Source organism: Apostichopus japonicus, chromosome 2 (assembly GCF_037975245.1).
Source record: "Apostichopus japonicus isolate 1M-3 chromosome 2, ASM3797524v1, whole genome shotgun sequence".
In the NCBI taxonomy this organism is placed as follows: Eukaryota; Metazoa; Echinodermata; class Holothuroidea; order Aspidochirotida; family Stichopodidae; genus Apostichopus; species Apostichopus japonicus.
The window spans coordinates 11,573,594-11,597,500 of NC_092562.1; the positions used below are offsets into that span (position 1 = coordinate 11,573,594).

Sequence of the window (23,907 nt, forward strand, 5' to 3'; positions counted from 1 at the left end):
TAATTTTTGGGGGGCCGGGGGGGGGGGGCTTATTAGCATCCCCTATGCGCGCTTTGTCCTACATTAAGACGTGCAAAGCGTGCTGACGTAAACAACTGACAGAAAGCGCAAGTGTATTTTTAGGTAAAGAGTTTGGGGCGGGGGTACTGAAGAATATTTCATAGCATACCCCCTACCTCTGTTACCTCGTAAAGGGACTAGGGGGTATATGTAGAGTCTAGCTCGTTGATATTGTTAATGACCTACACCAAACAGAAGTACCCAACTTTAATTACATAGAACGACACATACCTGTTTATGGTGTAGGGTGTATTTCTACCACCCAGTCAGCTTCGCGCTGACCTTCAGCTTCGCCCCCCCCCCCCCCCAGACTCTCTCTCGTTGAATTTATCTTTGTTATAATAGTCTCAGAACTGATCCATGGTTTCACCTCCAGCTACCCCAGGGCCACCGTTACAAAAAAAAATACAAAAAAAAAAACATTAACCTCATTTAATATGCCTTGGAAATTGAAATAGTACATACCTGTGAAAGTTGATGGCGGGTGGATGGCAAGTACCTACTGCAGTAATACCAGGGAATAATAATTAAAAGAATAGTTCCCTGTGGCCGGAATATCGGCAAGCTACAAGATGTATGTAGGTTACCTTATCTCAATGTATCAGAAGGAACTGGAATTATTTACATTGCTAGACATGGTAAGAAACCCCAAGACTTCTTCCCATAACTCCCCCACCATAACTTGTCTTTTAAGATTCCTTTAACATTGAACGACTTACACATTAAAGTTATACCCAGAAACCAGCCTGTATGGAAACACTAGTTTTAAGCATTAATTGGACAATTGTAAGATGAATTTGACAAATCATGCAACCAGAACCAAGCCCTGTATCACGTGACGGAGAGGTGATACCTTTGAAGATGAAAGTTACTGAGCAGCAGAAAGTTACGAATAGAGAAGAAATGATTGAAGAAGATAGATTCCTGCTGATTTAACATCGTCAGCTAGTCATGTGGAGATCATTACATGAGAAGAAGATTACGAGCAAAGCCACCTTATATACCATGAAGGCTACAACATCCAGCCAATCCCAGTACCATTAAGCCATTGTGAAGATCAAACGACTGGAAAGCGTCTACCAGCCCATTAGAAGATCCAGGCAAATCTGAATTATAAAAATATTTCATATATAATTAAAATTGACAATGAATGTTAAAACCTCGTGCAATAAACCATTACGTGCCACACCAAAAAAACAGTTTATCCTTCAGTTTATCCTTTTAGTAGATTCACTCTTTCGGTGATAGATATCATTAAATTGAATGTAACAAGTAAGGAAACCTCCCCGGGCCATCTACAGACTATGACAGAACGATCGATTAATTCTGATCCCAATGATACATCCGGAACTTCCTCTTCTCTTCCCCTCTTCATCTTCCTCTTCTCCACCCCCCCCCCCATAATCATTCACTACCCTCCCCCTTCTCCATCCTCTCTTATATCCCGTTCATCATACCGATACCGCCCATGGGCGGATCCAGGGCCTTTGTTTGGGAGGGGCCAAAGTGGCATTAGAGTGATATGGGGGAGGGGTCTAAGGGGAGGGGTGCCCCGCTGACCCGCACAAGCGTCCGAAAACACCGCATTGTAATTGTCAAGTATACATAAAAAAAATTGCATCAAATTTTGACTAAGCAACCATCATTTCTTTAGCATTTAGCATAATAGAGTATAAAACCTCCTTTACAGCATCATTTGAACCTCAAATTAGCCTATATTTCTTTTCATTGGGGCGAGCAGCGAACATTTTCATGCCACGGGAAAGAATGAATTATCACCTACTATTCAATTTATTGATGTTAGACACACAAAAATGCATATTTCTCAGAAAATTTTGGGTGACAAAAGCCTTTCTAAGTGCCACCATTTTACATGTAGGCATCACCAGGATTCCAAAAAAATTCAAAAGGGGAGGGGGACACCCCCTCCCCTTATACCCCTCCCCCAGGACGGCGATTCGTGGCATGGACCAGCATTTGCCTTCTCAAGAGTTGGGAGCTATGTAAATGTATGAGCATGAGTATTTACAGTTTAACACCATTTTGCAGTTACAGGCTGGTTGTAAGAAATTTATCAGTGGCGTAGGAAGGTACTTTTGAGTGGGGGGGCTGAAGACTGATGGCCGGCCTGGGGGAGGGGTCTAAGGGGAGGGGGTGTCCCCCTCCCCTTTGGAATTTTTTGCATTTCCAGGTAGCCTCAGATGCAATTTGGTGCAATAAAGCACACTAAAACACCCACTCCATTTTGTAAACTTAATTTTGTATTTCACCAGGCCTTAGATGCAATTTGGTGCTCAAAATGAGATTTTTTTTCTCATTTGAAAATGAAAAAGGGGTTTTCTGACTTGCGAAGCGGGGGGGCGGAATGATACTTCCGCCCCTCCACATTTTTCACTGGGGGGGCTGGCGCCCCCCCAGCCCCCCCCGGTTCCTACGCCCTTGAAATTTATAACCTATGAGAAATAAAATTTCTTGAGAAAGATGATCCCAACTTTGTTTTATAAATATTTTAGAAAATTACACTTGGGAAACATTTTTTTTAGAAGTAAATTAACATCACCATTGTACACTTTTGTCGCACCAAATTGCATCTGAGGGCATTCAGCAATAGAAAATTTTCCAAAGGGGAGGGGGCCCCCCCCCCCTTGGATCCGCCAGTGATACCGCCCATCAGCTTCTCTTCTCGTCAAGGTCGATCGTATCATTTTCAAGATTTAACCTAATAAGTGTTTAAGTTAACTACTCTCTCCTTAAAATTGTGAGAGGGCTGAGGCGAGAGACATGCAGAAAATAAAAGCAGTGCCTTCCTCCATGGATTACTTGTGGCTCAACCTTGTAACACGGAACTGCAAAAGTCATACATGCGCATGCAATTGGTAACTCCTATGTCCTCTATAGCTAATCTATGCACTTTCCCCCAAAATGGCATGCATGTGTCATCGTGGAACCGGGTAAAGTGACTTCCAAATTGAACTGTACTAATGTACCACAGCAAAAGAGAGAACAAATGTAATGATCCCCACCCCTCCACAAAGGATTAACTTGTAAGAATAACATCTTAGAATACCCACAGGCATCATTATCATAGTAATTCTTGGATACAACCAAAGAGTATAAATCTAACTGCAGATGGTGTCCTACATCAGAAGGATGTATGGTAGGCCTAAGCCATTTTATAAATGCAATATAGTGGAGGGTATACTGAAATTCGAATAATAGGCAACATGAGTGCCACGCTGCATGTGATCATTTCTCATAATTATATAATACTATGATTTACCATTATAGGACCATGGAAGGCAGGTATATTCCCCCTCCCTAAGAAGAGGATACACCCCACGAAACACACCCCCCCCCTCCACACCAAAAAACTCACAATTATACTCTTAAAAGTCACTAAGACATAAGATATATGTTGCTGTAAGAAGACTACAGCTTCGAATTAGACGTTTCATGAAGACTTTGCTTTGTTATAGGAGTAAGCGTTTTGCTTCCTTGAGTAAACACAACATAAGTATATTTTCACTCACCTTTAAGCTAATAGTACTTACACTTTGTATTAACATTTCAGAAGTAAATGGTATAAACGGCTTGTTATTTCTTTTAAATCTTGGCGGCTGTTTGACTGGAACAGGTTGGCAATAGGAGGTGCCAAATTATAGGGAGGGAGGGAGGGGGGAGAGGGTAACAACCCATACCTTCTATCGTCAGTCACGGGAAAGTGGTTCTGTCGGGGGGGGGGATTATTTATTCATTCGCGGAAGAATAAGACCACCCAGCAGGGGCGGATGCAGGATTTGTGACGGGGGGGGGGGTCTGACTGATCCAGCCGCACCTGAACGTAAGACTATCTAAGCGGAGCGCCACCATCGGTTGGCGCGGAGCGTACCATAAAATTTTTGGCTTTACAAACCCCCCAGATGGCCGGAAACGGCACTTCCCGAGTATTCTAAGCTGCATGTACCTAGGCTGAAAATATGGATCTCATGTCTGCAATTTCTCAATTGATGAGAAAAAAACAATCTATGAAATATGGTAATACATATCAGATGAGTTGAGATGATACAAAAATCATAATGCCTTTAGCCCCCAATCCCCCTCCCGTTCCGTCACCACTGTTTGATGCAGGGCCGGATCCAGGATTCTGGAAGGGTGAGGGGTTTGGCCTCCAGTGATCCTAGGGTCTAAGGGGAGTGGGTTTCCCTCTATCCATTGTGAAATTCTTGAACAGGAAACCCCCCACAATTTAGCCATGAAAAGCACCTACTAAACTAAACTTTTGGGAGTTCCGATACCTCCATATTTATCATCACTGAAGGAATGAGGGTAAATAGTGCAAATATTGCACCGTTGGAGTCATGGCGAAACGTTTCTTCATTTGGGAACAGACACCATCTACAAATGGTATGGCGATTGCTCGTTTGAAATAATCCCTTGGGGTCTCAGCTGAATGCGTTGCCCGGTATGCATTCCTTCCCTTCGCCCGAGGTCTAGCTTCTTCGACATCCAGCTCCTTGGCGAGGTCTAGGGCATCCTGGTACTAAAGGGCAAACCTAGCATCAATATCCCTTCGGATTGCTACTATATCGTTGCTGACCTCTGTCAGTGATGTGTAGGCGGATCTAATATCCATGTCCCTCTACTGCAGCTTGGTGGTAATTGCGCGCAGTGGGTGCAGAACGTTCTTCAGGATCACTAGGCACACAATCATCTTAGAGTTGCCGAAGTTCGCTAAGATGCCTTGAGCCCGCTTTTTGGTTTCACCATCCCACTTCCAATTCTCCTGTATTAATTCTGATATTTCCTCATCTTCGTTGTAAAGGTGAGGATTGATAATTATGTCACGTGCGGATTGAACCGACGACGCTAGATACATGAAGTTATCAATAGCTTCGAACCGTTCCACCCACCTGGTTTTGCAAAGTCCTTTCAGCTTATGTTGTTCAGTATGTTTGCGCGCCTCCGGTGGCTGTCTATCTCTTGCTACGACGATGTAAATTACCCGATGTAGGAAGCCTTGTCTCTTGTGAGACAAATCGAAGAAGAGATTCTGTGATACACTTCTGGATTTGGGGGAGTTTGGATGCCGACGCAATGACAAGATTTAGCTTGTGGCTATTACATGGTGTGTAAACTGCATTTGGCACATCCTTTCGGAACAGTCCTTGAAGACAACGATTTCCAGATGACATTACGGAAGTTGTATCGTAGGCCTGACCCCACACATTTTCTACCTTCAATCCGCACTTCCTAAGTTGTTCCTGGATGGTTCTGACAAGATGATCGGCCGTCTCCCGACTGATATGTGAAATCAAGCAGCCCTTCTTTAATCTGTACTTCCTCACCATCGTAATTAAGGTACATGAGACACAAAGTTAGTATGTATTGATTGGCAACATCGTCTGTCAGTTCGTCAGCTATGATGCTATAGTAAGGACACTGCTCATCATTAATTCTGTTGGTAGTTGTCTTCTGCATAAGCACCTTGATTTCGTCTAGTGTTTCATTCTGGGTGGTTTTTGACGTATATGTGGCATTTTTTGGATAGGTTGCCAAAAACTCCCGTAAATTGGTATCGGTTTTGGCACGAAATTGTATCAGTGCTTGTAGATTCCCCTTGTTCTTGGTAGCATCTGCTGTGGAGTCGTCCCGATGACCAAGCAAGGCTGAACACTGGCGACCGGCCGAGATAGAGAATGCATTCAACAATGCTGGCCAGAGCAGATTTTTGCATGGCGTACTGCTGTTAACGTTGCTGTTCTAACTGAAAGTCAATTCTTTCATCCGGGTTTTCATGGGTTCTTAGGAAGGTATCAGCAGCCACAACACTGGACTTATGGAAGGCAGTTGTCTAGTGACCGGGGAGGATGCCTTCCGGAAGTCGACGAAAGCACGTTCAACCAAAGTTCCAAATTTACATTAAATTAGGGTGTAGGCTAAGTCTTGATTTCCCTTCACGTGACATTCGACCGCGGACCACATACTGTTCCGTGGCATTCAGCACAGTGTGTAAGTTAAATCTCCATAAAAAGGCCAAGGCTCCACTACGAAATTTCTATTCGAACCTATCCTAACGTATGGGAGTTTATGTACAGATGAGATGTAGGCCTAAGGGCCTTAGGTCCGCGAAATAACGAGGTGAAGGTGGGCATACATGGAGCAATTACATATAAAATGACGGACAGTTGAATTTGGCAATCAATATAATATATCTGTCATATTCAAGTCGAATCAGTCATAACTGTTAAATATGCACACTAAAAAATGCATGTACTGTATAACAAGCGACGATCAATTGATGGCGCTATGCAGCTTTTGAAACTACTCAGTTTCATGAAGAATTCGTTGGCGCATCCTATGCAGCCTACCGCTCTGCCACCTCACCGCCCAAAAAAAATCGAACACCACCTCAATTTTGAAACTTTTCGGTCTGAAAATTGAGATTTTTAGGCATTTTTGGCACGTGTAGCACGCGTGCACACTATAGTTCATGTGACGGAAAAGACACACCTGGCTGACTTGTAAGGATAACCGGCCTTCTGACGTCCTACATGTTTAAAATTGGCGTTTAATTTAATTATTTTTTTCTCTCTCTCTTTTTTTCTCTCTCTTTTTTTTCTCTCACTCTTTTTGTTTCTCTCTTCTTTTTCTTTGGCCAAGAGCAGGAAGGTCCGGACCCCCTGGACCCCCTCTGGATCCGCGCCTGCGGCCAGCTGGAGTATACTCCCCCTTTTCAACCTCAACACAATCTTGCATTGAAGCTAACAATAACCTATTGTTAGTCTAAAATTCTAAAGATACCTCAGAATGCACCATTTGACGTCTTAACGTCTAATTCTGCATCGGAGTCGGGCTACAACCACGCTATAGGGTCATACCTTATTCCAATTATAGAATTCTCCATTCGCCTCTGGTCCTTCCATAAAGGTTCCTTTCACTGACCTATATATTGCGCAATATTTTGGGGAAATCATAAAACCCTCTTTTGCACGGACCGTGCTACTCTTCTTCGTCTCATGGGGGTTAGACTGGGGGTTTGAGAGGGTCTAAAGTACTTGGGAAACTTTGGAAGGAATAAAGACAATAACATATAGATGCAAAAGCAGATTCAATGATAGTTTATTGTCAATTCAATCCACAATATTAATACCTACATGTGATCGAAGTAATACTTTCTACAGATATTCTTTCACCCCTATATTACAATATATTGTCCAAGGTTCCTAAAGTACAGGTTTCATTAAGTTTTCAAATCAGAGCCTTATTTAGACGAGTGTGCAAATTTGATGCCAGAGACCCAGTATCTGTACAATACATAAGGTGAGAAGAAGAAGACAAAAAGAAGAAAGGAAATGAAACGAACCGCAGAGATATTTACTGTAACTTTGGAAAATAAAAATTAATATTTAATTTTTTCGCGTCACGTGATTAGCTGAGGTGTCATAGTGTATATCGTCTCCTGCACTTAATAAGTTCATAGTACCACTTTACTGGTCCCATATACCACTAAGTGTTATATAACCACAACAATTTACAGGGACAAACTAAAACGAATGACAGCGAATGACAATTGACTTTGTACAGGGTCAATTATCATTCGCGAATGACAACGAAGGACAGTGGTGAGAAGAGATAGAACGATTATAGAGGTGGTGTTAATGCGGTTTTTAGTTTTCTGCGCAAAAATGATTTGAGGAAATTTGCATGTTACGTGGTTGTAGGGTTTTGGTGTAATTTACGGATAGAAACCACGGGGAAAGTTATTGTGTGAGAATGCGCTTGAGTGCTGTGCTTTTGGCATTTACTTCTGTAGATTTATATAGAAAGATAACTGAAGCCGTTTCAAGATTATAGTATTGTTAGTTTCTAACAATAAATATCGGAAAAAGATTTTAAATCTACTTTTTAAATCAGACTTACAATTTCGCTTACTATAGGTGCGTTTGTATTTTGTCCGTACTTTACTAGATATGCCACGCACTTCGCGACCACTAGGTTTGCGTGGCTTATACCCACGAAGTTTGAACTGTGATATCCGGTTAAAGCAAATGTCTGTGCTGTCATTTCTGTCATTCGTTTTAGTCAACGCAATTTTTTAGTGTGTACAACATATTGTCATTCGTTATGTGTAACACAATTGTCATTCGTTTTAGTTACACCCCAATTAGCACGTTGACCTATTACATTCAAACTTTGATTCATCAACTGGTATCTCTAACAGACATCCTCAAGAAATAAATGCACCCAGCAGCTAAACCAAACTATACGAATTATAAATACCAAGCCAATTCTATATAAACGATTCACATTTAAAGTCAAATCCAACCATAAGCATACAGGCAACTCCGTTAATTGTATTAAGCGGTAGGCCTATCTGGATAGTAACCAGCCTCTTCACGATGTTTGAGAAGACGTGGTCCCCATGTTTCACTCGGTTTGGTGAGGATTTTGACTCTCTGTGCCAAGAAAAAAGAACAATAATTATAATCATCATCTTCATCATCATCATTAACATCATCGTCATCATCATCGTTGGTAAGTAAAGATCTGCTAAAAAGATCTGAATTCCGCACTCCAAATTTAAACCAAAATCACGACCTGCCAAAAAGAAACTTCCTACGTTTATGATTACTAACTTTAGAATGAGTTTAGGTACATAATATGTTGAGAAGAAAGGTCTAGTGTTTAGTTAAACTATTTCATTTCTTTCACGACTTTAGGCAAAGATCTTATGTCTTTAAACTTAAGTCTACATCAACTTTCAGTTAAAGCCGCATCATGCATTCCGTTATAAACCGACACACAGACCTATGTATATCATAATGAAGCTATTGACACAAATCGTCTTTTTCACATTTGAGTGGTTCCCTATCATCACAAAATTATCATAATATACTTCTTTTCAACAGGAATTCACCGTTTTGCAAGAAATGAGAACATTTTTGCATTTTTTTTTTTACAAACACGATTTGAAATCAGCGGATCCATGTTTTTTTCGTTAACAGAACATTCCCCGTGGAGTAATACTGCAGTACACCCTGTGAAACGCTACTTGAAGATTCGGATAGCAGAGAATCAAAGATAGATTTCGAAAATGGGGTCAGTGACACTTGACATAATATTCATCGTTCTACCAATGAATTTCAGGTGAGTCTCGTTCTGTGTTATACTTTTTACACGGCTTTTTTCCATACGCAACGGCTAGAGCACGTGTGTGCTATATATGTACAGCTGTCCTGTACAGTATGCATAAAGGTTAGTAAATCTGCGATACACTGTATAGGCCCGTTTCGCATGTATAGATACGTTTGTTTACTACACAAAATACGTTTAGCCTACGTTGGCGTATTTATAAACAAAACTATCATTGTTCGTTTATTTTCAAAGGACTAATTCTTGTAGAATGACGCACCTCATCATAACAATGTGATTGTCAAAACTAAAGAAAATGATTTAGGCCGTCGATGATAGGCATCGAGGAATGCATGTAACTCGACTTGAATTAGTAGGCCGCCTAAAATTTGGGGAGAAATGCAAATGACTTAGGTATACTGACAGCTCTAGCAGAGGCACGAAAATTTTGTCAAGGTAATAGTTATACTAACGTACAATATATTTTGACATTTGCGGAAACGATGACGTTACCTTGGCAACCATAGCGAACATTTAGAGGTTAAGTGTATGATAAAGCATAGCAAACAAATATTGTCGGTCCTGTAATCCTCCACTTTACAGAATGTAGGCTACATTAAGTACTAAGCCAACTATCTACCTTACCTGCCAGACTGACCCTTCATCCGTCTTAGTAATCAACGCATATATCATGTATATGGGAAACGCAGCGAAGGAAGATAGCGAAATGATCCAGCCAAATATCTGTGCAGATACTGGAAACACGTATCCATTGTACTCGATGGGAGTGAAGAACACAAAATTGGTTAGGGAGACAAGCTGCAATGGAGATATAAATAAACAATGAAAAAACAATGAAAAAAAAATCATTTAAAAAAAGGAGGTACCTTGGGTTTTTATTAATTACGTAAACATTTATTCTGCATGGCACTATAATTGACAGGTTTGATTCCATTCATAACTTTGATTGCAAGGAAAAGTATATAGTTGCCCTTCCCCCAGTGGCGGGAGCTAGGGGTATTGGTCAGAGGGAGCGAGAATTGCCTGTAGGGGCGCTTTTGAAACTCTCTAAGAGCGTCACCACAGGTTGGCGCGGAGCGTACAGATTTTTTTGAGTAAAGATATTCCCTAAATCGCCGGAAATCACCCTTTCCGGGCCTTGCTAGTTTGCAGATAAACGAAGAATAAATAGCCGTTTAAGCATTTTGTCAGAAAATTACAGCAAGAAAATGTGACAAATGTCAATATTTAGACGAGGAGCGCAATAAAAAAGTCAATAATCGCGAATAAGTAAAAAGTCGTAAAAAGCTGAAAAGGGCGCCAGCAGTACATTTGATTCCGTCAGGGGGGGGGGGGGGGGCATTCGCCCCCTGACTATATGGACGCTCCGCAACTGCCTTCCCTTAGACAAATTTTGGTAAAATGAAGAATTGAATAATGTTTAGGCTGTACCGCACATACCGTTATTAATGTACCGTACGTTAGGAATTTGTGTGTGTGTGTGTGTGTTAATGTCTGCTGGTGAGGGAGAGAGAGTGAGGGGTGGGGAGGGGGTGGGGGTTGTTTAATTTTACTCCCCGGGCCCCAGCTGTTATTATTTTTCAGCTGCTTTACTATAATGTTTACCCTATACCTATTGAGCGCATCAAACTTTAAAATGAAGTAACTGTTGCAGCTATAAGTGAATCAGACAGAAAATGTCATTTTATATGAAAACCACAACCTTTGTACACATGTCACTATCCACCTTCCTTAATTATAGCAACAGAATAAACATCAAATATACACTAAGAAAGTTAGAACTAATTACCATTAAAGCGAAAGGTGCAATAAAACCAATGCAGATTTTCCAATACATTCCTGGTTTCGATCCCATCATCACTTTGACGTCATCACAGAATCTGGAAAAACCTAAAATGATATGAAAAGCTAATATAATACAAAACCGGTCGGCTTATGGACGGAGTTAAAATCGTACTTACATGTTATGTATAGTTCCCTTTTCCCAAGGTTTTTTTTTTAGAAATGTTATAGGCCTATTAAAAGGGGATGGTAGAGTATCGATAATGGGTTTTCACCTATGGCGAAGTAGACTATCTTTGTGTGTTCCTGATAAACTGTTCTTTGTCACATTGTCTGTCATCGAAGTGCCTTCGTAGTGGAAATCTATGAGGCAAACAAGTTACTTAACATCATATGAGAACTGTCTTAAAACTTACATTTTATCCACATTTGTATTGATCTCGTTCAAGTCTTTCTGATTTATTATTTGTTGCATTTTGTACCTCGTAAATCAAAAGAAAAATGGCAACGTCATACCGAACCTTTGTTCAAGCAGGGAGTTGTTACTCCCTGCCTGGTTGATGTGAACAACTGACGGCGCTGTGCAACTTCCGGGCTTTAAGCACGAATGCCGAATTCGCTCTTGTTGGTCACTGAAGATTCGCCCCAAACCGCGTGCCGCGCTCTGAAAAAGTTAACTTTCCGTTGCTTGCAAGTGATTTAATCTTTAATCTTTATGTACTAAATGGCTATATGTACGTATTGAAATGACTGTTTCTCGCTATGAGATATGAGAGGACAACAATGTAATTCTTTCCTGTTCTCGGGAACTTGGGTTAACGTTCTATGCAAGTGTGCTCGGTTATCCGACAGCTGTGACGTCAGAAAAAAGTACCACATACCTCCCCCCCCCCCCACACCCACATAACCAAATTTACTTGGGTTCAGAAGGCGTATTGAAATGGTTTTGTTCCCTACCGTATATGTAATATACTGCCAACGGAACAATAGCTGCAAAAATCGTCAGCGAAAACTTAGCATTGTACCAGTCCACCAGTTTAAACAGATATAAACCATTCTAGAAGAGAAACAGACAAAATCAGTTTAAAAAAAATTACATTGGTTTACTAGTTTCTCATCCTGATAAGCATTTTCGTTGTAAAAAGAATCACATCGCTCCACTGGTTTTCAATCTTGATAAGCTTGTTCCGTTGTAGCTTGATACGTTAATTGTATAATAGTTTGTACCGTCACTCACTGATAACACGTCATGTAAAACTGTCATCGTGTTTCACGTTTTGCACTGGTACCGTATGTAATGATATAACACTCCAAAACAAATGAAATCACTGCTTGAAATTTAATAAAGTCAAATGGTTCTATGTCTCACCAACACATAATAACATACCATCACAACTTATTATGTTCAACCCCTTGTTGTGTCATGTTTTCGGTCTAGTACACATTACGGTTTTCGGTAATGATATATATACGCTCTTCTATATAGGACTCACTACTTAACCAAAATGTCATTTTAAGTTAAGAAGTGCTCGTGGGAGGGAAAGAGAAGGGAAGGTAGGCAAATAATTATAACCGTTCCTCTACCCAATGGTCAATGAATGAATGAATGTCAGGTTATTATACATGTGGGCATGACATAAAAGACCTCATAAACCAAACACATGATACAATAACATTTCTTATACATTGATAAGAAGAAAGTAAATGTACGCAAACAACCTCCAGCCAGTCATTTGTGAACGTTTAAGACATAATGTCGCGACAGATTAAAGTAACACAGCAACCATAGGAGAGAAGTTAAGTTTGCGTTACCTTGGTAACCATCACGCAGCTCAGTAAGAATCCTACAAAACAGACTGCAATCGTGACCCGAGATCTCCAGTATTTCAGCTTCGAAGGTAAGGAGTCCATTATAGCCGTGATGATAGTTTCCACCAAAATAAACTTGCAAATGAAATATTACATTCAACGGCTATTAAATCAAGTTCATGTTTATGACTTTCCGATAATTGACAACAAGGAAATATGGTCTAAAATGATAAAGTGACATATACTTTGTCAAAAGAAGCTCGAGAATCTCTCAATTCTGTGACTGAAAATGTCAGCAAATTATCAAGTAATAGAAAATATATTACAAATCAAGGAAACAAAGAGATGATTATGAAAGAGGCCTTCTTCCTGATTTTAATGTTCCTCACCTCACTGTCGACACCCAGAGTAAACAACATGATGAAGAAGAAGAAAGACCAAATTTGAGAACCTGGCATTCTGGCGAGAGCTTCAGGGTATGCTATAAAGGCTAACCCAATTCCTGAAAAAAAAAATAAGAGTAACAACATGTATGTGTCAACATGTTCTTAGACCTTCATCTCTGGCACGGCTGAAGTGTAATCAAGCAGGGAGTTGTATCAAGTAGCAGTTACTTTATAACAAGTCCAATAAAAGCCCAACTAACTTACAGGTAAAGATGATAGGTCTGTAAAGATATACTGTCTGCAGTTATCATATTAACACAGTCTGAATATCTTATACGATCATGTTGCAAAGACAAGTCAATGGCTGCTTTATTTACATCATAATTCACTTAAACAACATATAATACGTCAAAATCTGAGTAATATGATATTTTTTTCGTTTGTTTTCCCTGCTTTCCTCGGACGGAATCCTATACCTACCGCTGTCAACCACATCTGCCAATTCCTGGTTGCTCTCATTTGCCATGAAACCTAAAACGGAGAATATTGCAAATCCAGCGAAAACGCTAGTGGCGCAGTTTATAGTCACCACGTAAATGGTATCTCTGTGTAATTAATAAAAAATGAAAGGAAGGAAGAGTGAGAAAGAGAGAAACCAGAGAAATAAGATATGACTCATAATTGACAAATAAGGAATAACGTTTTAGAATAAATATATATATATATATATTGTGATGCCGTTAGTCATCATATATGTCGCCCTCTATTTGTCGTAGGCTACATTACGTAATAATTACAGGTCACGTGATGTCTGCTCACCAGCTCAGCTGAAGCAGACTTCACGACTTGGGACCAGTCTTCGCTCCCGATCTGAATCGTTTGGTTCGGTAGTAGCCCTGGCTCCGACCATTGTGGTCGTACTTGTATCTGTCTTGTATTCGTCTTTTATACACTTTTGTACGTATCGTTATAGGACTCTACTCCGGTATTGAGACCTCGTTTGTGACCATTATCGTTAAGTGCATGTTTCTACCTATTATTGAGGGCTTCGTGCCGATGTATTGTTTGTACCATGGCTGGTTATAGTAATAGATTGCTAAATCTACACAGCGCTTGTTCTTTACTCGTTTATTTATGTGTTATATCTTTTGCATGTAATAGCGAGATTTAAGGCTCGTCGTTACTAACATACAACCATCCAAGCCGCATTTGTTTCCATACCTCCACCAGTCCTCAGCAGGGAATATTTGGACGCCCCAGAATCTTAGACTGAGTTAGCGTTACAATATATATATATATATATATATATATAGATATATATATATATATAGATATATATATATATATAGCCCCTGTTGCTGTATTTCTGTGGTGTTGCCCTAATAGCATTTCTATCATGATAAGAGTGGATTAAGAGTGGATAAATTAAACCTTTACTGGGGGAGGGGTTGTGGGTGGGGTAGATGGACGTTGAAAATGAAGAACTGTACAAATCATACAGACGACGCTAATACCTGAAACAGTTGTTATGGAAGTCGTTGTAGCTAGCAAGGGTCATTTTTGTTCCAAGCGAAATCCCCAACGAGAAGCAGATTTGAGAGGCAGCGTCTCGCCAAGGCTATTAATTAGTAGAGATAAGAAAATGGATATATCGTGCATACACAATGACAATTTCAACAAGTTAAATTTTTACCCTCATCTATAGAACGGCGTATTGCTCGCCGTGTTTCTGGAAAACATCAAACATATATATCAGTTAGATGTTCAATGGACTGTATCATTTAAATATATATACTGGCAGCTTAGACGTGGAATTGTGAGTGCTATATGATAACCACTGATAAACATTTATGAATATAATATATATACATATATTCTGATATATTTTGTGTTAGCCAGTTTTATCCTGTTAGAGCTCCATTAGGAGCTCTGTCAGAACAGGGATTGTGATTCAAAAGACTGGTATTTATTTTTTTAATACATGAAAAACACTGTTACGAATAATGAAACATGATAATTTTAACACGAAGCTGCTTTCAAATATTGTGAATAGATCACCTGCAAGGTTAATATGTTGATATATATATATATGTTTATATATATATATATATATATATATATATATATATATATATATATATATATATATATTGATAGGTGACAAACCTTTATTGCCAGCAAATCTTCAAACTTCGGGACAATATAGAATTTTATTCCTTCCCATGCGCCGGGAAGGGTAATTCCTTTAACAACCAGAATGGTTAGAAACACATAGGGAAGCAGTGCTGTAACGTACACTACCTATATGTAGGATGAACAGAAAGACATATTTTAATAAAGTTTAAAATTTGAATGGCATTGGTTAATTAATAATAACATCGCCATAATGATATGAGTATGATTTGGAGTAAACAGATCAATCTATCTTCACTTGCCCTGTGAATTTACCCAATTGATGTAAAATATGCAATCATATAGATGAAATAATTTGATAATATTAGGTTGTTGTAATGTATTGTTGATAATTGTGACTTCTTGACACAACCGTAAGCTATAGTTTCAACGCACTGTTACCGACATTTTCTTGTACCTTTGTCAAAGTCGGTTGCGCAGAAGTATGGTGACAGTGCGGCGTTTGTTAATGATTTTATAGGTAATACCTCGTGATATATTTTAGAAAATTAAATTTACTTAGAAAGTACTTAATTGACGATAATATCAATTTACCTTTCCCAATGATTTGATCCCCTTTACTACACATAGGTACACAGCAAACCAGGATAGGCAAAGACATCCTAGTAAATGCCAGTTCATTCCACCTATCTCTCTCATAGTACTCGGCAAATCATGAACTTTGTGACTGTATATAGGTGGAAATATTTGCAGAAAATGGATTGGTTAAAAATAACGTTGATTGATTTTGTATTTTAGTGATTTCAAAAGTGATGGGTGTGACCCTGTGGTCCTTCCAAGCTGACTCCCATGCAGGGGTTCTCAAAGGTCCTCCCTCAGAATAAAAAGACGTTCTGATGTATATTTAGAATATATAACGTAGGTCTAGAAGTAGTTCTAAACACAATGTTGTGCTAACAAATAATCTTGCATTTTGGGGTGATATTAAAAAACAACCCACTGAATCATTCCCCGCCCCCTCCCCGACCTACGATGGGAGATGGGGAGGGGTGAGGTCGAAAAGGGAATATACAACCAGAAGAGTAGTCTAATTCTTCCCAGCCTGAATGTAACAAATCCCCCGAATGAATCGTCCCCCCCCCCTACCCCTAATGACGATGGTAGGAAGGAAGGGGCATCACCCCATCTTGCAAAGCCACTGGCAAATTTAACTTGCATACGACATCTTTGGAGTGAGATGAATAGATTTGTATAGCATTTAGTCAGGTCGCGTTGTCTTGTAACAAAGTTAATCAACAAACGTCATTGTTCAATAAATCTTTGTTAGATTGAAAAAGAATATTAGATTTCTTGTCACAGAGAGGCACACTTTGCTTGTCACATTGTTACTGTTAATCACCCTAAATCAGCGTTGTGCGTTAGGTCGGGAATTTATGATATGTTACCAAATTTATCGAGTCTAATTCAAGTTATAAAATATAGACATTCATCAAATTAGGTAATATCATGAATTCTTTCAACAAATGGCTGTAGCTAATTCAATTCAATGTTAAGGAAAATATAAAATTATAAAAAAAAGGTTGACACAAGTAGTTGTTTATATGTATATTAGTATGATGCATATGGAAAAGTAAATCGTAAACATTGAAAATGCTATTTTGTCATTATTTGAAGGGAAACTTGACTATAGTCAGCAATCGCATTGGTACGGGGTTTTAGTATCGAAAATCAAAGAATCATCGAAATCAAAAGAAAATAGCTGCTGTTTTATAAGACATCATGTAGATGTTCCCTTAAATATCTTACATCCAAAACTCCTCCGAGGCTCGGACACTAGTTTCGGTATTTCCTAGTTCTTGTGTTGTATTAAAGAGATCATCAAAGCAATACGGTGTGTTCCACTCGTTATCACACGTAGTCCAAGGGAGGTGTGGAAAAGAGAGGGATTTCACAGCAAAGTAGATGGTCCATGAAATAATCACATTATAGTAAATATAAAGGAAAGTAGTTATCATCATAACGCCAATTCCAATACCTACAATGTAAAGAGAGGTGAAGAAATGTTGCGAACGTGACGTAATATAGAAAGGGAAGTTTTGTGAACTTATATCCTTTATAGGAAAATCAACTGTTCCACTGAATGAGTGTCCCGAGAAAAACTGAAGCATCGACTTCCTTCATTCAATTTTATGTTTAGAAAGTTTAACAATATTAAAGGAAGGCTGTATTCTCTGGAAAAAAGAGGTACTTTAAATTACCAAATTTGTAACCCCGAAAGTGCCCCGACTTTTCACCGTACGCTTACGGTACGTTTTTACCCGGGGCGCTGTAACCGGCTCCCCGTAAATAATTTGTAATTTTGTTGGGGTTCAAATACGTAACTGGAGATATGGTTTGTTTTTGGTGTAAAAAAAGCCATCACCCCATTCAAAATCATCATCATTAATATTTTCTAAAGACAATTATACTTATAGATACTTTTAAACGTAAACTATCTGTGATAATATATGATATGTGATAATATTTAGGTCCGAGTCCAAATTACTCGAGTTCGAACGTAGATGGGTCCGGCCAGTACTGAAAGTAATACTTTTATGTGTTGAATAACATGAAGGGGGCGGTGTCATTTCGGTCCCATTAGAGTTCCTCAATATAAAGGAACTCTAGGTCCCCATCTGGTTCCACGAAACTGCAGATCATACCGGTACCAGTATAATACACATATTCCTTCGTAGTTATTGAAGGAGGGATCTTTTTACATATATAACACCTTGACAGCACTTTGTTCGTTCGGCCAAACTACACAAGCTGAACCAGTGGAACTAGTTAATCACTCAGTCTTTAATAACAAAATTACTAATACTACTACTACTAATAATAATAACAACAACAACACATGGAAGTATTAGTAACTCTTTATCTTTTGCACTTGCTCATGTCTTCTCGTTCTCTATGAATACTTTGATCAGTAGTCACGTTCATGTTCAGATTCGTAAAATAAATGCACAAACTGGATGCATCCTGTTCCATTCTCTCCTTTCAAAAAAGATTTATAAATAATTAAAAATTAAACAAAATATCACTTAACATTGTAACTTGCAGAAAGCGCAGCCGCTGCATCGTTTACTATTTCAACTTTATATACATTTCAAATATCATATGGGTTGGACATAATGTTACCTTTAAACAGGGGACAGAAATTCCAGATAGTGAGTGGACCATGGCCTGCGAACTGTCCAAGACAAATCTCCATGAAAAACAGCGGGAGTCCGCAAAGGAAAAACATGATGATGTAAGGAAGAAGAAATGCCCCTGCCAGTAAGAAATACAAACATATAAACTATGTAATTGGTAATAATATCGGGATTTACCTTTTAGCTGAAGAAAAATGATGAATTGTTGATTTCCACGTAAAGCCAGCTCACTAATTCAGCAAATGAAAATGTTTCAAATGAAATTACTTGAATCTCATCACTTTGAAAATTAGTGACAATTGTTAACATATATACTTACTTATATGATTTGTGCTGTCACTCTGTACTAATCAAATGTAAAGGTTATAAAATGTAAAATTGCTATAACATCTATGTGAGCGACAAGCAAAAACAAATTTGTTCAAATGCAAAATAGATTAATTTGAGAAAAATTGGAAGAATATTTTCATTATATGCTTAAGTATAGCAAGTAATCAATGTAACTTTTTTTCTGCACTTTGTCAGGATTAAAGCAATATATATATATATATATATATATATATATATATATATATATATATATATATATATATATATACGATTTTCATTTATATATATTCATTTGCCTTTGTCGTTTACCTCCATTGCATTAACATAAAGTCTGTTCAATGTAACTCTTTCGAGATCCGGCTTTAGGAATCACAAATGATTTCCAGTTGGTTAGCATCATCTTTGATCTCTAGAGTAAGGCAAAATATGTCACCAAAAACAGAACTAGTATTGTTCGATAAAGGTGACAAACGCCTACAGTGGAATTACGACCTTCCTTACCGGTTTCGAACCTCTGGACATGCAATCAGCGTCCATAGCCTAGTGGTTATAGGGTGTCCGCGTACAGAGCGGAAGGCCCGTGGTTCGAATCCCGGTGGAGGCTGAAAGTTTTTTCACTGTTCTTGATTCTCCAACTCATTACGATTTTCATTTAGATATATATATATATATATATATATATATATATATATTGATATATATATTGATATATATATTTTTATATAAATTTTATATAAATATATATATATATATATATATATATTCCTATTAGGTTTGGTGTTTTACTCAGTTGCGATAAGCATTAGTATAAAGACATATCCTTTAGAAACGTGAAGTCTTTCCTGTGATATAAACCAAGATACCGTGCAAAACACAACAACCGTTTTTAACATTTTTTCGACATTGAAAAGGGGGGAGCGGTCGCTCCCCCTGCTCCCCCTGGCTACGTCCCTGCACTGACACAAATGAACCGTTTTGGTTCATTGAGAGAACAGCGTTTCCGAGAAGATCAAAGAACAATATTCAAGTGCTACGTCACTACAACGCAATTACCCAATGACAAGCATAAGATAACACAAACGAAAATGATAGCCTACCTCCTCCGTTTTCATAGCATAGATAGGGAAATCTCCAGGCATTGCCAAGTCCAACTGCGGATCCTATGCACGCCAAGAGGAACTCAAATTGAGATCCCCACGTTTGTCTCATTTTGTCTTCCATATCAAGAGGGTTGGTATAGTTGTAGCAGTCAACGACTGAAATACTTTTTGATATTATAGGCTTATAACTTTTTTCTGTAAACAAAGCCGGAAAAGGAATGATAACACCAGCGACTAATGTTGAAATACGAATACTTAGTCGACAGTGACCAATTTGTCTAGAACTACCGCCTGATGGCGAAGCCACTTGTTATATAAATATATATATATATGGGTGGCGCCCTTTTGTAGTGTGGGGAAGAGTTCCTTTATAGAGAAATCTAGTATGGGGTATGAGTAATGCCAGAAAGGCATCTCAGACTGAGTCGTCATTACGAAGAGCTGCAGAGAGATTTATTCTCAATGCGAGAGAATTATTCTCAATGCAACCTTTGATGATAGATCAGAAGACCCTTTTAGAACTTTGAGCTGTTCCTCACTCGAAAAACGTTTAAAATGTAAGAGATTGAAAAAAAAAAATTGGTGTATAAATCTTTCAATGTTCTGGCTCCACAGTACCCTCCGGAGTTGTTCCGTCACATGAATAATATACATTACCACTCCCAAATATCCACTACAAGACACAATTTATTCCTAGAAGGCTGCGATACTCAGTATCATAACAAATCATTTGCCTATGTTGCTGCTAAGGAGTGGAACGAATTATCTTTTGCTAACTGTTTATGTTTATTAATTTTTATATCGTTGAATGTTCCATATTCTTTTTTAATGTTTATTAATTTATATATCCGTGAAATTTTCTATATTCTGTTTATTATTGATATCATTGTAAATGTTCATTCTCCCTTCTACATTGTCTATTGTATACGTTTGTATTTATTATTTTTCAATTTTAATCTACTACAAAAAAAAATACAGCCATATCAACTGTACATGAATTGTACATCAACTGTACATCATAGAAAGAAACAGAAGGATGATCGGAACTGATATTAGAAACTGGAAATCTAGATCAACAACAGTATCCTGGCGTATGAACCAAGGTGTTTGGGAGGGGTGGAATGCGATTTACAGAGCTTTATTAATGGACGTTTGTTCTAGGATCTGAGCTATCAGGAATATTAGGATGTAAAGATATTGTTAGATATGGCCTCTTTTTTTCCTTTTTAATGATGGCATTTTCTTGCCCCCCCCCCTCCTTTTTTCGGAATGTTTGCTATGCAACTCTTCCTGCACTATATGCACTCTGCACTATATGCACTTCCTGCACTCTTCCTGCACCATATATATAAATATATATATATATATATATATATATATATATATATATATATATATATATATATATATATATATATATATATATATATATATATATATATTATGGAGTGGGGTACTATGGGTATTGGGGTGAGTAGATAGGGGATTGGGGTGGGTGGATATATAATGTAACGGGAATCCGTGAGGGGACTAAGCACTTCCATGAGTTCAGCGCCCGCGGACCTTCACTTTCATGACATATGCCATTCCAGTATAGCCAACCACCATAGGTATATATATACGTTGAGCCTACGCTATGACACAGGCGATTTTATCACAAGCCGTTGACCAAATTAGATCAAGAAGCACTGACTTAACTCGTCAAACGTTAGAAACAATTTCATCATAGGAACACTGGCCATGCATATACCTGTCAATTTTGCACAGGTAAATAAAGAAATAAAATAGCGCCACATCACAGCATTATATTTTGTGCCTTAAGGATTATGGACAATGGTGTTATAATACGGATAATCTCTGCTTTATTCATGTTGTCTTTCTGCGAGATAGCTCTGCTCATTACCTTTTATATGTATTCCATAAGCGATAGCTCTGCTCATTACCATTTATGTATTCCATAAAATGTTACCAAACGATGATGTACTGTTTTATCTCTGTGGCTTTAATATCTACTCTCTATGTATGTATCTCTCTACTACACACAATCAGTGTTAAATGGAAAGGGAGTAAAGTAATGTGTCAATTTATATACATCTATAAAATATGCCTATTTACTGTTGCTGGAGGGATAACTGATAACCAGTTTGAATGTCGACTTATTGTCTCATCTTCTTTAATGGTCTCGTCAAGCCCATCCCCATTCTCCAGCTCCTTACTACTGCCTTACCAGTTTAGAGGTTGTCGAACCTTTCCAACATGTTCCTCCATATGCATGCAGGTTTATCTTTACTTTCGCCTCTGGTCCTTCCATAAAGGTTCCTGTCACTGTCCTATATATTGCGAAATATTTTGTGGAAATCATAAAACCCTCTTTTGCACGGACCGTGCTACTCTTCTTCATCTCGTGGGGGTTAGACTGGGTGTTTGAGAGGTCTAAAGTACTTGGGAAACTTTGGTGAATAAAGACAATAATATTTACATATATTTATGCAAGCTTTCCATTCCACTTGATAAGAAGTATGCTATTCGTTGGAACACAGGTGAAGATTTCACTCTTTTAGGAATTGTTTTCAATACAGATTTGGGGGCATGGTTAAAAAAAATTACGATAAAGCATTGAATAAAGTTTCAAATGTGATAAAATTCTGGGAAAAGCGTTATCTTACAGCGCTTGGTCGTATTACAATTGTTAAGTCTCTATAATGTCACTTCCGCTGCCTGACTTGGAGTATAGAAATAGGGTAAATTCTCTATTTTTCCGTTTCGTATGGAAAAATAAACCAGACCGTATAAGCCGTAAACAATTAAAGCTCAGTTATGCAGATGGAGGGTTGAATATGATAGATTTTTCTAAACACTGTGAGGCACTCAAAATAAGCACTTTTGGTCGTCTTCTGAAGAGTGATCATTTCAGCTTCAGCTCTTGTTATTTACGTAAATATAACATTTGCACCGACATGTTATATACCAATGGGGATTTCTATATAAAATTAGCTAGTTTGAGATCTGCTAACCCCTTTTGGAGAAATCTCTTCGAAATAACATATATATTTATTCGAGATGAGCTATCTACCATTAATGATGATGCGACCATATTAACTTTGCCTCTCTGGAATAATGGGCTGATTGAAATTGGTAACAGTCCAGTGTATTACAAGCGCTGGTATGACAAAGGTATCCGTTTTGTTTGCGATTTTGTCACAGTTGATGGCAGGTTTTATAGTTTTGACAATTTCATCCAAAATTATCTTGTTTCCACGAATTTTGTAGAATATTATGGTATTATTAACTCCATTAAAACTTTTTGGAATGGACCTGCTCTGGATGGGAATATGGATATTGCTTTTCCAAACAATTGCTACTTTAACAAAATGCTTTACAATGGTATGTTCCGTTCGAAAGATATTTACAACAAGTTACTACAGGAATCGAAGTTGATTCAGAAATCCTATACGAAATGGTGTGGTACCCTCGATATTACTGAGGAAGATTGGTCTTTTATTGTTCAGTGCCATTCAAGTGTTCTAGTGATGTTAATTTGAGGTGGTTTCAGTACAGGCTGCTTCAGAGGATTATCCCGTCCAATAAGTACTTGCATTTAATAAAAGCAATTACTCATGACACTTGTACTTTTTGTCATAGGTATGTTGAGACAATTGAACATTTGTTCTATTATTGCCCACTCTCAGTTAGGCTTTGGAATCATCTCCAAACTTTGTTAAACAATATAGATATTGGTATAGTACTAGACATTAAGACAGTGTTGTTTGGTGCGGACATTGCCAGAGAGCTGAATTTGATTATAATTTTAGTTAAGAAATTCATTTTCAACTGCAAAGTACGGAAAGAAATTCCACTGCAGAATAAGTTACTATTGTTTCTGAGGGACTATTTTCTATTACAAAAAAACATTTTGTTGCGTAATATGAAAAGCAGTGTTTGGAGGAAATATTGGTACCC

General features: G+C 38.3%; 1 protein-coding gene and 1 long non-coding RNA gene across 2 annotated transcripts; both read right to left on the minus strand.

Moving 5' to 3' along the window:
* Positions 1-7,163: 7,163 nt before the first annotated feature.
* On the minus strand, positions 7,164-10,006 carry LOC139978034 (uncharacterized). The gene is made up of 2 exons (XR_011796883.1): positions 9,838-10,006; positions 7,164-8,516 (listed from the first exon to the last, which is right to left on the minus strand). It is a non-coding gene; the product is annotated as an uncharacterized lncRNA (long non-coding RNA).
* A 996-nt stretch (positions 10,007-11,002) lies between these two features.
* On the minus strand, positions 11,003-20,240 carry LOC139978024 (sodium- and chloride-dependent glycine transporter 1-like). Its single transcript, XM_071987941.1, has 10 exons — positions 19,945-20,240; positions 18,504-18,635; positions 17,130-17,358; positions 15,918-16,050; positions 15,357-15,491; positions 14,705-14,808; positions 13,671-13,795; positions 13,194-13,306; positions 12,808-12,939; positions 11,003-11,103 (listed from the first exon to the last, which is right to left on the minus strand). The coding sequence occupies exons 1-10, from the start codon at positions 20,066-20,068 to the stop codon at positions 11,071-11,073; spliced, it is 1,260 nt and encodes a 419-aa protein (XP_071844042.1). The 5' UTR covers positions 20,069-20,240; the 3' UTR covers positions 11,003-11,070.
* Positions 20,241-23,907: the final 3,667 nt, after the last annotated feature.

What these genes read in the sequence shown, in the direction of transcription:
- LOC139978024 (XM_071987941.1), bottom strand. Translation starts at nt 20,068, where the DNA reads ATGGAAGACAAAATGAGACAAACGTGGGGATCTCAATTTGAGTTCCTC. An exon ending in GGATCAAATCATTGGGAAAG is followed by an intron (nt 15,492 to 15,917) that starts GTAAATTGATAT and finishes TCCTACATATAG; the next exon opens with GTAGTGTACGTTACAGCACT. An exon ending in CTCTGGGTGTCGACAGTGAG is followed by an intron (nt 12,940 to 13,193) that starts GTGAGGAACATT and finishes TTCATTTGCAAG; the next exon opens with TTTATTTTGGTGGAAACTAT.